This window comes from Lathyrus oleraceus, chromosome 1 (genome assembly GCF_024323335.1).
Source record: "Lathyrus oleraceus cultivar Zhongwan6 chromosome 1, CAAS_Psat_ZW6_1.0, whole genome shotgun sequence".
Lineage (NCBI taxonomy): Eukaryota > Viridiplantae > Streptophyta > Magnoliopsida > Fabales > Fabaceae > Lathyrus > Lathyrus oleraceus.
Window position 1 is genome coordinate 118094913 of NC_066579.1, and position 12891 is coordinate 118107803.

A 12891-nucleotide genomic window follows, 5' to 3' on the forward strand; every position below is an offset into this window, starting at 1 on the left:
ACTCACACTTGAGGGAAAGTGTTAAGAATAATAAGTCAAGTGTGAGTTGGAGTCCCGCATTGGTTATAAATATGGAGACTTGAGCATTTATAAGTGGGAGAACCCACACACCTATCACCTTAAGATTTTGGGTGAATATGTGGTGTCTCTCTCACTCGTATGTTGTTGTTAGTCCGATGTTGATGCTTCTCTTCATGACCCAAGAAATGGTATCATGTGCTTTTGGTTCGAATAAAGAGACCGACTTACTTGTATAGAAATGTCCAAGAAGAGGTGTCCCATTGAAATCGAAATGCTCAGGAAAGAGGTATACCAAAATGCCTAGGAAGAGGTGTCAATGGTGGTACAAGTGCATGTGGACAAAAGAGTTTCCACTTAAGGGGGAGCATTGTGGACTCACACTTGAGGGGTAATGTTAAGAACAATAAGTCAAGTATGAGTTGGAGTCCCACATTGGTTATAAACGTGGAGCCTTTAGCATTTATAAGTGGGAGAACTCATACACCTATCACCTTAATATTTTGGGTGAATATATGGTGTCTCTCTCACTTGTGTGTTTCTCTTAGTTCAATTTGGATGCTCCTCCTCATGACCCAATAATATCCACTATCCACACGTCAAACTCATTAGCGCTGACAGTGAGGGATGATTGAGAAAATATTCAATCCCATATTAGTTATAGATGAAGTGATACATCTCACCTTACAAGCGAATTATATAGATATGAATTAGTACAAACTCTAACTATAGTATGCTACGGAGCATATTTTCTCATGTTTGACCATTTTAATTGAAACGACTATGAGAGTTGCCTACGAAACACACATGCTTTGAGGACTGTGTGTCCCACATGAAGGACGAAGAGCAGAAAAATTACTCAAAGGTTTAGAAAAAACAAACAAAATAGAGTATAATAAGGAACTTAAAAATCTAAACAATCAAGATGATTGATCCACCAATGATTGAGATCACACAAGAACAGTACGTGATTGACCTTAATAAACCATAAAATCCAAAAACTTAAAAGTCCAAAATTTTAGGGTCAGTACGAATTGAACCCATGACCTTTACTTCAATTCCGCATATACCTTAACAGTAAACCAATCTCTTTGCTTGGATATTTTATCAAACGAAATTTATATATTACATAAGCAACACACCACTTTCAATACATGTATCTCTCATCATCATCGTCAACAACAACAACTCCATCATTTTCATCATCATCCCAACAACATATAAACTCATATTTTTATCAAGGTGTTTCATCACCATCAACAACACAACAACTTCATTATTTTCATCATCATCGCAACAACACAACAACACATAAACTTAAAGATTCATCATTAATAACAACACATAAATTCCATTGGAATAAGATTTTGCTCAAATAATATATGTAAGACACTGCTCAAATTATATATGCAAGATGTTGCTCAAATAATTTCAACCTGAATACACTAAGAAGATAACGAAAAAGAAATGAAATGTCATAAAATCTCAATTCAAACATTATCATTTGTGTTGAATGTAATTCAACATTCAAGATTGTTTAGTTTTTCATTTCATTTACATTCAGTTTTACATTTGCTTTTGAGTTTGGTTTTGTATGTCATTTGAATTTGAGTTTCATTAGAGTCTTTGTATAAAAATAAAATGAAAGTAAATTTGTACTAGAATTCAGTTATTCCATTTTTTAGGAAAAGTTAGTTAAAATTCTCTTTCTTTCTCTCTCTCTCTCTCTCTCTCTCTCTCTCTCTCTCTCTCTCTCTCTCTCCCCCCTCATTCTTTCATCTGTATCTTCTCCAATTCTTGTGCATTGTTAATAGAGGTTCATTATTGAACTCCAACAACTATTATCCAGATCTTTGGTTTGATTCACAGGGAAACATGAGTTTAGTGAGGTGTGTGATTGATTATGCTTCTAAAATTTATGTTGAGTTGAAGTTCTAAATTGAATATAATCACATAGCATTATTCTTAGGGTTTAGGAAACACAAGTGTTAGTAAGAACTGAGTGATTTGATTTGCACAAGAACGAAGATGAACGAAGAAATTGTAGCTTGAACATTAAGCTTCCAGTATTCAACAAAAAGAACTGGAATCGGTGGTCGATTCAGATGCGTGTGTTATTTGGAGCTCAAGGAGTTCTTGATCTCGTCAATCATGGCTACACGTTGGTTACAGAAAATGCAATAGAAGCATAAATAACCGCGCAATGAGAAATGAGGAATAATAATCATAAGGCGTTGTTCTATATCCATCAGTGTGTGGTTACAAAGGTGTTAAATAAAATTGTTGATTTGACGATGACGAAGGTGTCGTGGGATGCATAGGTATTGTGCTATGATGGTGATGCATCAGTGAAGAAGGTAAAGCTATTGTCCCTATGTAAACAATATGAGAATCTCAACATGAAGAACAATTATTAGGTACCTAATTACATCTCAAGAGTGATTGTGATCACTAATGAGAAGAAGTCTTATGGAGAAACACTCTCTAAACAAGTAATCATTAAAAAGGTAATGAGATCACTTACTCCCTAATTTGATTACATAGTTGTAGCCATTGAACACTCTAAAGATACCAATTTAGTTTAAAGGCACAAGAGTTGTGTATGATTGAAAGAAACTCTTAACAAGAGTTAGAACAAGATCTAAAGGCTCGAACTCTAAAAGCTTCTTCTAGCAAGAAGAACCAGAAGCAAGCATGGTTAGAGAACAAGAAAAATTTTGATGGTGATTTTCAGAAGTCATAACTCTCTAATTTTAATAAGAAACATCAAAATGTTCATAAGGGAAATGAGAAGCTTGACAAGAGAAGGATTTAGTGCTACAATTGCAACAAATTTGGCCATTTTGCTGATGATTGCTAGTCAAACAAGGTTAGCAAGGGTGAAGAAGCCAACATAGCCAGAGCAGATTATGATGATAAACATGTGCTATTGATGGAATCTGAGAATGTAGGTGGATCAATGGTAGACTGGTGGTATATGGACATTGGTTGCTCAAAACATTTAACTGGAAACAAGCAATGGTTGGTTGATTTTGTATATGGTAAAAGGACCAAGATCAGTTGTGTTAATGATGAGTATTTGAATGCTAAAGGAGTGTTAAATGTCATAGTTAAGTTGAACAATGGAAAAATTGTGTTGATCAAGGATGTATGGTATGTTCCTGGCATGAATAGAAATCTGATCAGTGTAGGTCAACTAATTGAAAAAGGATTTTCAGTAACCATGAAGGACAATCGCTTTAAGTTATATAATTGTAATCAGAAGATGATTATGAAGTTTGAACTGGGAAGAAACAAAACATTTGAGGTGAATGTTGCAACATAAGACACTTAACGCCTTAGTGCAAGAAATGTTAAAGGGGAAATTGAGATGTGGTGCAAGAGATTAGGGCATCTGAACTATAGAAGCTTATAGAATATGAGTTCAAAGAATCTGGTACATGGAATTCCTAAGATTGTGGCCCTAGAGAAATCATGTGATATATGCATGAAAGGCAATCAACCAAGATCGTCATTCTCATCAGAAATTCCTCCAAGAGAAACTTATACTTTGGGTGTGGTGCATTGGGATGCATGTGGTCCATTTAAGGTACCTTCACTTGGAGGGAACTAGTACTTTGTGTCATTTGTAGATGAGTTCACAAGAATGACATGGCTAGCATTCATTAAATTCAAACATGAGGTGTTTACTGAGTTCCAGAAGTTCAAAGTGAAGGTCGAAAATCAAAGTGGACAAAGGTTGAAGATCCTCAAAACTGATGGTGGAGGTGATTTCAACTCAACAAAGTTCAAGACGTTATGCGAGGAACATGGTATTGAGCATGGGGTGAGTGCTTCATACACTCCACAACATAATGGTCTTGCTGAAAGGAGAAATATAACTTTGCTTGACATGATTAGGAGCATGTTGAAGAAGAAGAATCTGCCTAAAAATGGTGGGGAGAAGCAATTGCCACTTCAGTATGTGTGATCAACATATGTCTAACAAAGAAGTTAAAGGAAGTAGTTCCTATTGAGAGGTAGACTGGAAGAAAGCAAAGTGTCAGCCATTTCAAGGTGTTTGGTTTAGTATAATACAAACATATACCAGATGTTACTAGAAGAAAATTGGATGGCAGAAGCAAGGTCACATTGCTTATAGGTTACCACAATACAGGTGCTTATGATATCTATTGTCCAGTCACCAACAAAGTTGAAGTCAACAGAGATGTCACAGCAAAAGAATCAGAAACATGGGATTAAAGAAAGTCTCAATTCAAATCCAGTGCAGTCTCAACACTATTGTCTGATTCTGCCTCTGAAGAAGATTTTGCCTCTGAAGGAGATTCAACCTCTAAAGGTGATTCTGACTCTGAAGGAGAGTCTGAGTCTGAAGATGACTTTGACTCTGAAGGTGAGTCTGGCTCTAAAGATGACTTTGACTCTTAAGATGATCCATCCTCTAAAGGTGGTTTAGCCTCTGAAGGTGGTCCAACCTCTGAAGGTGGTCCAACCTCTGAAGGTGGTCCTGCTTCTGAAGGTTTATAGAGGCCACATAGAGTTATACATAAACCAAGGATACTAGTAGATTTTGAGTTTCTGTAAGATACTAATATTGATTCTAAAGAAGAATTCATACAAATTACCATGTTGGTGGACTCTAAAGTTGTCAGCAACAATGAGGCTCTCAAGAAGAAGGTATGGGTGAACATCGTGAAGGAAGAGCTTGAGGCCATTGAAAGAAATAAGACATAGGAATTGATTGTTCTACCTCAGAACAAGAAATTCATCAGTGTGAGATGGGTTTTCAAGATAAAGTTGAAGTCAGATGGTTCAGTTGCCAAGCATAAAGCAAGGTTAGTATCTAGAGGATTCCTACAAAAGTATGGTTTAGACTACTTCTAAGTGTTTGCATATGTAGCCAGATATGAAACTATAAGGTTGGTTATTGTTATAGTTGCAAATAGGAATTGCCCTTTGATACACTTAGATGTAAAAGTCAACTTTAATAAATGGTCCATTGCAAGAAGAAGTATATGTGTTACAAGCTCTTGGACTTATGAAAGAAAACAAAGAAGGGATGGTGTACAAGCTACATAAAGCCTTCTATGGGCTGAAACGAGCTCCAAGAGATTGGAATCTGAAGATTGATTCATTTTTCAAGAATCTTGGGTTCAATAAATGTGAAATGGAATATGGTATGTATATGCAGCATACTTCTGATGGCAATGTGATTTTGATGTGTCTTTATGTAGATGACATACTTCTGACAGGAAGTTGTACTTATGAGATAGACAAGTTCAAGAAGGTGTTAATGAATGCATTTGATATGTCTGACCTTGGAAATATGGAATATTTTACAGGGATGGATATTTTTCATTTTGAGAAGGGAAATAATTATGCACCAATTAAAGTATGAACTTGAGCTATTAAAGAGATTTGAGCTGATGAATTGTAAGTCATCAGTCATACTTGTCGAGACAAATCATAAGTTGTATTATGATGATTGTGAGGATTTATATATTACAACCTTCAAATAGTTAGTTGGTTGTCTGAGATATTTGAGTAACACCAAGCCTACATGTGTTATGCAGTTGGAATAGTGAGTAGGTTTATGAGTAAACCAAAGTCGTCACATTACCAAGTTGTAGTCAGGATTCTAAGGTATGTAAAAGGAACTTTGAGGCATTGAATTTTGTTTCCATCTAGAGTGTCAGATGTGGTTGAGTTGATATTCTACTCAGGCTCTAACTGGTGTGGTTATAGAATAGACCAAAGAAGCACTAAAGGATAGATGTTTATATATCTGGAAGCCCCCATTCTTAGTGTTCCAAGAAGCAACCAGTGGTTGCATTGTTAACCTGTGAAGCTGAATACATAGTTGTAGGGGTGGAAAACGAGCATACCCGCCCCATTTAGACTTGTCCCACAAAAGCCCGCAAAAAAACGGAGTGGGAAGGGACGATCATAGTTGAGGATGATGGCATAAAACCTAGGCCCGTCTTGTAAAAAAGTGACTGCGGGGCAGGGAAATCCCGTGGGTGCTACACCTTTTAATCCTAAAAATACAAAATTTTATGTTAATGATCGTGCTTGCAAAAGCCCATGAAAAAAATGGGGCAGAGTGGGGCAGATACATTAGAGGGTGAGGGCTTAAATTCTTGGCCCACCCCTCACTAAAGTGCGGGAAAAAAGGGCATGCGCAATGGATCGGTCCCGTTTTTCCACCCCTGCATAGTTGGTGCTATGTCAGATTGTCAAGCTGTTTGGCGGATGAATTTGCTACAGGAACTGAAGTTCAAAGTGAGAAAACCAATCAAGTTGATGATTGACAAAAATCTGCCATAAGTCATGCTAAGAACCCAGTGTTGCATGGAAGAAGCAAGCATATTGATATCAAGTGCCATTTTATGAGAAATCAGGTTCAAAATGGAGTACTTGATGTTGTTCATGTCAGCACTCAGAAGCAACTTGCAGATGTGATGGCCAAGGAAATTAAAATTGAACTCTTCATCAATTTGAGGGATGAAATTGGTGTTGTTGATTTTAACTTGAATGTGAATTAAGGGATGATGTTGAATGTGATTCAATGTTCAAGATTGTTTAGTTTTTCTTTTCATTTGCATTGAGTTTTGCATTTGGTTTTGTATGTCATTTGAATTTGAGTTTCATTTGAATCTTTGTATAAAACTCAAATGAAAGGGAATTTGTAACATAATTCAGTTCTTCCATTTTTTAGAAAAGTTAGTTAAAACTCTCTCTCTCTCTCTCTCTCTCTCTCTCTCATCTTCTAGAATTCTTGTGCATTGTTGAACTCCAACAATTTGAAGTTTTTGTTAGGATGAAAAAAAATTTGCACAATGCAGTTCCCAAAGTATATATAAATAATATGTAATTTCTAAAGTAAATTTTACTGAGAAATTATGTGCAATAGAATGTAGAATCATCTACCTTTGTCCATACAACAATCTTGATTGCAACCAAAGCTTGTGGCAGGTTAAGAGTGAATTTTGAGAGAATTGTTGGGTCAAATAGTATATTCATTCAAGTCTCATATATTATATAGTAAGAAGAAAATAGAATTTGAGTATTAGTATAGATAGAGATAGTTAATTTTAGTTTTCTACACAACAAGACACTACAACAAAATATAGTCTTTTGGTTGTATTGAGGATTTGGATAATTGTATGTTTAGAGAGAGTTTTCTATTTTTTCGTTCAAAAATAGTTTGTTGAGTGAGTTTGCAAATTAGCCGTCCAAAAATTGTAATTAAAAGATGGATTGCATTTTTTCCGTCCAAAATTATAATTGAGAGAGATTTGCAATTGTTTCATCCAGAAATTGTAATTGAGACGGGGGTTTGCAATTTTTTCGTCCAAAAATTGTAATTGAGAAAGGGCTTGCGATTTTTTTCGTTTTAAAATTGCAGTTTGGAGGGTTTATAATTTTCTCCTTAAAAAATACAATTTAATGAGAGAGTTTGTAATTATGTTTATAAATATTAAAAGTTGAATAGTTTTTGAATTTTTTGCTATTTTTCTCTTTGTGGGTATGCTTTTGCATGCGTAGAAATTTGTTTCTTTTTGTTATTTTCCTAACAAGAGTGTATCTTCTCCAAACATTTTGTATTCCATAACAACACCTCCAACATACAGTAAGCTATAAACTTCAAAATCACTATTAAAAAAAGAAGAATTATTCATAAGGTGTTCATTCAGAATTGTAAATCATGGCTAAAGATGATCTTTGGTTTACCATGCTACAAGTACTACAGAGAATTCGTTTGGATTTGCCATGGATGTATAAATGTTTGGGAGCACAACATGTCCAGAATAACAATAACCATAAAGAACAATAGCAACAGGTAGAGTTACAAGATTGAGTGTTGTCCCCATGAACTATATTGATGTGATGTTGTGATGATGATGAAAATGATGGAATTGTTGTGTTGTTGATGGTGATAAAACTCCCTAATAAGAATATAAGATTATATATTACTGTGTTGTTCTGATAATGATGATCAAAATGACGGAGTTGTTGTTGTTGTTCATGATGGTGAGAGATAATTGTAGTAAAAGTGGTGTGTTACTTATGTAATATATAATTTTTGTTTAGTAAAATATCCAAGCAAAGAGCTTGGTTTAGTGACAAGGTATTTGTGCAATTGAAGTAGAGCACATGGTTCAAACTTAATTTTTTTTGGATTTTTAAATTTTTAAAATTTCCAAACTTAAAAAAAAATCAAAAGTAAAAGTCACGTGAATTTTTTTTTTATAAAAAAAAAAAAAGAAAAGTTAGAATGAAAATGCCAACTTGACATTCCATGTTATTAAAAAATTAAAAAAAAGTATGTTATGTCATTGATTCTGATGACTAGGTTTTTTTGAGGAAACAAAATAATGAAATCTTTATAAAGTAGGGGCGTCCAAACTTCTTTTTACAAGGGGATTTTTCAAAAATTGCCATATGACAAGGGCAAAATATTTGTTAACCCAAATCTTTTTTAAGTAGGAAAAAATCAAAAATATATTGGACATGATGAATATTATTTGACAAAGTACTTGGAGTTCCAAACCAGTTTAAAATGTTATACCAAAGACTCTTAGAAAGAGTGAAATCGAAGAATAAATATTGAGAGTTTTCTTCAATTCTACCCATGAAGTTAATAGATTTTTTTACAAAAATAACCCACCTTTTCATTGAAATTTCCAAAATACCTCTGGTTTCAAAAAAAAATCCCAAACTACCCTATTTTTAGGAGGAGTCGTCAATTGAATTGGCGAATCCTCTTAAAAATTGAATGGAGGCGCCAATTGGATTGGCTAGGGCACATGCCCTAGCCAATCCAATTAGCGCCCATGTGTACTACTTGAGAGGAGACGCCAATTGGATTGACACCTCAGTGTAGAATGCAATTTTTTTTGGTAAATGGTCTATGTGATACATAAATTTGAAATAGGACCAATTGATATTAATAAAAATTTCCGTTTACACAAAAAAGCCTAATGGTTATGACCGGGATCACCTAACCGACCTCCGGTCCCACATCCCCTAGCTAACCTAACTTGTGGTCCTAACCCACGTTGATGATTCACCACTGGTGTTTGAGCATCTGAGGGGCCAAGAGCGTCACTACCAACTACAGGAGATGGTCTGTTGAGGTAGTCAGACAAGTCGGCATAGTCTTCAGTATGCATCGAGGGTGTATCGTCGTAGCTGAGTTCATGACCCATGCCAGAGTAGTTGGGTTGTGGTTGACTCATTGGTGGGCGACCGGGACGGTTGAAGGGAGACATCGGTGTGAATGATGCGTCGAGAAAAGGTTGGAAAGGTTGTTGGGGTGTTTGGTAGAGATAGGGTTGATGGATGTTTTGATTTTGTGAGGTTTGGGCTTCTTGGATATGGTAGGAGGAGGGGCGGTTGGGGTTGAATGATCATTGGGTGTTCTGGCTAAGGCGGCTTTGGTAGGGTGATGGGGTGGGTACAAAGCGATGTTGGGTCTCAGGTTGATGGTCAATTTGTTGGTGGTGGTATGAGGTATGCTCTTGGTATTGGGGTTGGGTGTATGGCATGTTTTGGTTGTATGCTTGTGTGTTGGTTGAACGGAACGTTTGACGGATGGGGGGTTGTGTGTATCCGGTCTGACACTGTTGTTGGGGATTTGATGTTGAGGTGTCAGGTGTGTAAGTCATATGGTGTGGGTCGTAGAGGTACATATCCTCGGCGATGAACTGAAAACCAACCGATCTGTACCAAGCCATATAAGTACGACTTGGTTTTTCTTCATATGGCATGATTGCGTCAGTTAAGACATGGTCATGGCGGTGCTTCCATTTGCGACACTCCGATCTTGCGAAGCTTTGCCATAGATTGAAGTTCCATTGGTCATTAACTTTGCGCAGATGCCACTCTCCTAGGCTTGCTGGGGGATCTGGGATGTTTTGGGGCATATCGAACTGCAACTTCACACGATCACTGTTGTGCATCTCCACAGTTGTGAACCGTATTATCGGTGTGCATGCAATCCATACGACCGCGTCTTCAGCGTTGACCTCATGGTCATGATCCAAATTAAGGTATGGACGCCAAATGAACTGAAATATGAAAGAAGATAGGATTATAATCTAGGTAGAAGAAGTTAACAAATTATAACAAAATAAATTAAGTTATTATCCTTACATCTGTCGGTCGAAGGTGATCCAACAGATTACGATACTGAGTAATACAGTGTCTAGGACATCTGTTATAACTCATACCACGTGCAGACCATCTACACCAAAAAGATAAGAATATTAGTTAGAGATAATAATAATCTTTAAAGAAGTAAGTAAAGATATAACAATTTAAACAACTTACTTTTGTGCATAAGGGAATGTGAAAGGGTTGTTGTTGAAGGGTGCTAGGGACGGTAGTCTTGACCAACCCCATGCTTGTAGCAAAACAACACATCTAGATAATATAGATGTGTCTTTGTGTGAGTTTTTGCACAAGGAGCTATAGATATAGGCTAGACAAGAAGATCCCCAACTGTAACTTCATATTCTATCTACATGTCTAAGTAAAGGTAAATACATAATATGCATGCTAGAACCACTACCTTCGGGAAATAAAAACGAATGGTTGACACATCATTTCGGACTAGCTTGCATGTGCGACACATCACTTCGAACTAGCTAGCATGTGAGATACATCATTTCCCTATTTAAGTATCTTACTATCAACATCCAAGATACATCACTCACATTCATCTGCAGCAAGAAAATAGTTTTCATCTGCACAATGTCATCTTCACCGAAATACAATGTCAACTTTCACTGCAATAGTGAAACATACGAGTCTGAGTTATATGGTTTTTGTTTTCGAAACATTGATACCATTAGACTTACGATCAAGAGAAATGCAACATTCTTGCATTTGAAAAAAAGAATACAATCATGTATAGGATCGGGTATTGTGTCAAAGATCACGTATCAAAATCCAATATTTTTTTAGAATAGTCAATGCAAGTTTTTCCCGCTTAAGGTACGAGACGATGAAGATGTTGAATACATGTTTGTTAGTCATGAACATTCAGGCTACAATTGTATTGAGTTGTACATTACTCTTCAACCATGTATGCTGTCTCAGAAGTCTCAAATAACCAGTCAGGATGAATCTAGTGAATTTGATCCACAATGGTCAGATGACGTCAACCCAGAAGCAGAAGCAGAAGTGGACATCGTTGATGAAGAAGAAGAGGAGACTGAGATACAGGTTGATCAGATGCTGAACAACGACATTGAAGATGATGATCAACCACCACCAATACCTCCTAGTCATGTTACAATCCGCCTCAACATATGAAAAATTTGGATCTGCATGATGATGATACATCCAACAGTGTTTTCTATAACCCGTATCCACGATCAGAAGGCGAATTAAAGGTGGGAGACATGTTTCGTACTAAAGACAAATGTGTGCGAGCTATCAAAAAATTCCACATGAAAAACTTTGTTGATTTTACTGAAACGCACTGATTCAAGAAGGTATGTTATCGAATGTCGTAACATCCTTTGTAAGTTTCGGTTGGATGTGTCTTACAAAAAGAAAAACGAGTCTTGGGAGATCGCTTCAATAGACCCACCTCACAGTTGCATTGCAACTAACATTGAACAAGATCACCGTAAACTAAGCGCTGCATTGATATGTCAAGACATTCTGTCATTGGTTAATAAAGACCCATCAGTGAAGGTGAGTATAATTATATCCCATATCAGAACAACATATAATTATACTTCATCTTACAAGAAAGCCTGGATTGCAAGGACAAAGGCTGTTGAACATGTATTCGGCAACTGGGAGGATTCATACAAAGAATTGCCACGGTTTTTATGGGCCCTAAAAACATATGTCCCAGGAACTTGGCAATTATGGAGACATTGCCAACAATGATGCCATATGGAACCTGTGTTACAGGTAATAGAATCTTTCACCGTCTCTTTTGGGCGTTTGACCCATGCATCAAAGGTTTCGCATTCTGTAAACCTATTATTCAAATTGATGGCACTTGGTTATACGACAAATACAAGGGTACTTTGCTTATGGAGGTTGCACAAGACGACAACAACAATGTCTTTCCTATTGCATTTACTCTGGTTGAAGGTGAAACGGCTGGTGGATGGGGTTTCTTTCTTCGACATCTCAGAACGCATGTGGCTCCACAAGCCAATCTCTGTTGATTTTTGATAGACATGCTGCCATTGAGAGTGCCTACAACAACCATGACAACGGATGACTTGGTCCTCCTTCTACCCAAGTCTATTGCATTAGACATATTGCACAAAACTTCATGCGTTCAATAAAAGATAAGAATCTTCACAAGAATGTGGTGAATGTTGGGTATGCTCTAACTCAGCCGTCATTTCAATATTATCGTGATGAAATTAGACTGTCTAATGAAGACGCATGGAGATGGCTAAATAACATACCAGTAGAGCAGTGGACAAGGGCATTTGACAGAGGTTGTCGATGGGGCCATATGACAACAAACCTTGTGGAATGCATGAACGGGGTATTCAAAGGAATTAGACATCTGCCAATAACCGCCTTGGTAAGATCGACCTATTATAGGTTGGCTTCTATGTTCACAACCAAAGGTGAAAGATGGAGTGCGGTGTTAATGTCTGGGCAAGTATTCAGTGAGTGTTGCATGAAAGTCATGAAAGAGGATAGCATCAAAGCTAGCACACACGCTGTAACAGTCTTTGACCGTCATAGGAAAAATTTTAGCGCCCAGGAAACAATGGACCACAACGAGGGGAGACCAAATTTAGCCTATGCTGTTAGACTAAACAGAAGTTAGTGAGATTGTGGAAAATTCTAGGCCTTCCGTATTCCTTGCTCCTATGTCATTGC

The 12891-nt window shown here is 36.8% G+C and overlaps 1 protein-coding gene across 1 annotated transcript; it reads left to right on the forward strand.

The window, feature by feature from the left end:
* Nucleotides 1-2950: 2950 nt before the first annotated feature.
* On the forward strand, nucleotides 2951-3343 carry LOC127094869 (uncharacterized). The gene has a single exon (XM_051033641.1). It carries the CDS (start codon nucleotides 2951-2953, stop codon nucleotides 3341-3343), a length of 393 nt encoding a protein of 130 aa, XP_050889598.1.
* Nucleotides 3344-12891: the final 9548 nt, after the last annotated feature.

What these genes read in the sequence shown, in the direction of transcription:
- LOC127094869 (XM_051033641.1), top strand. Translation starts at nt 2,951, where the DNA reads ATGGAATCTGAGAATGTAGGTGGATCAATGGTAGACTGGTGGTATATG.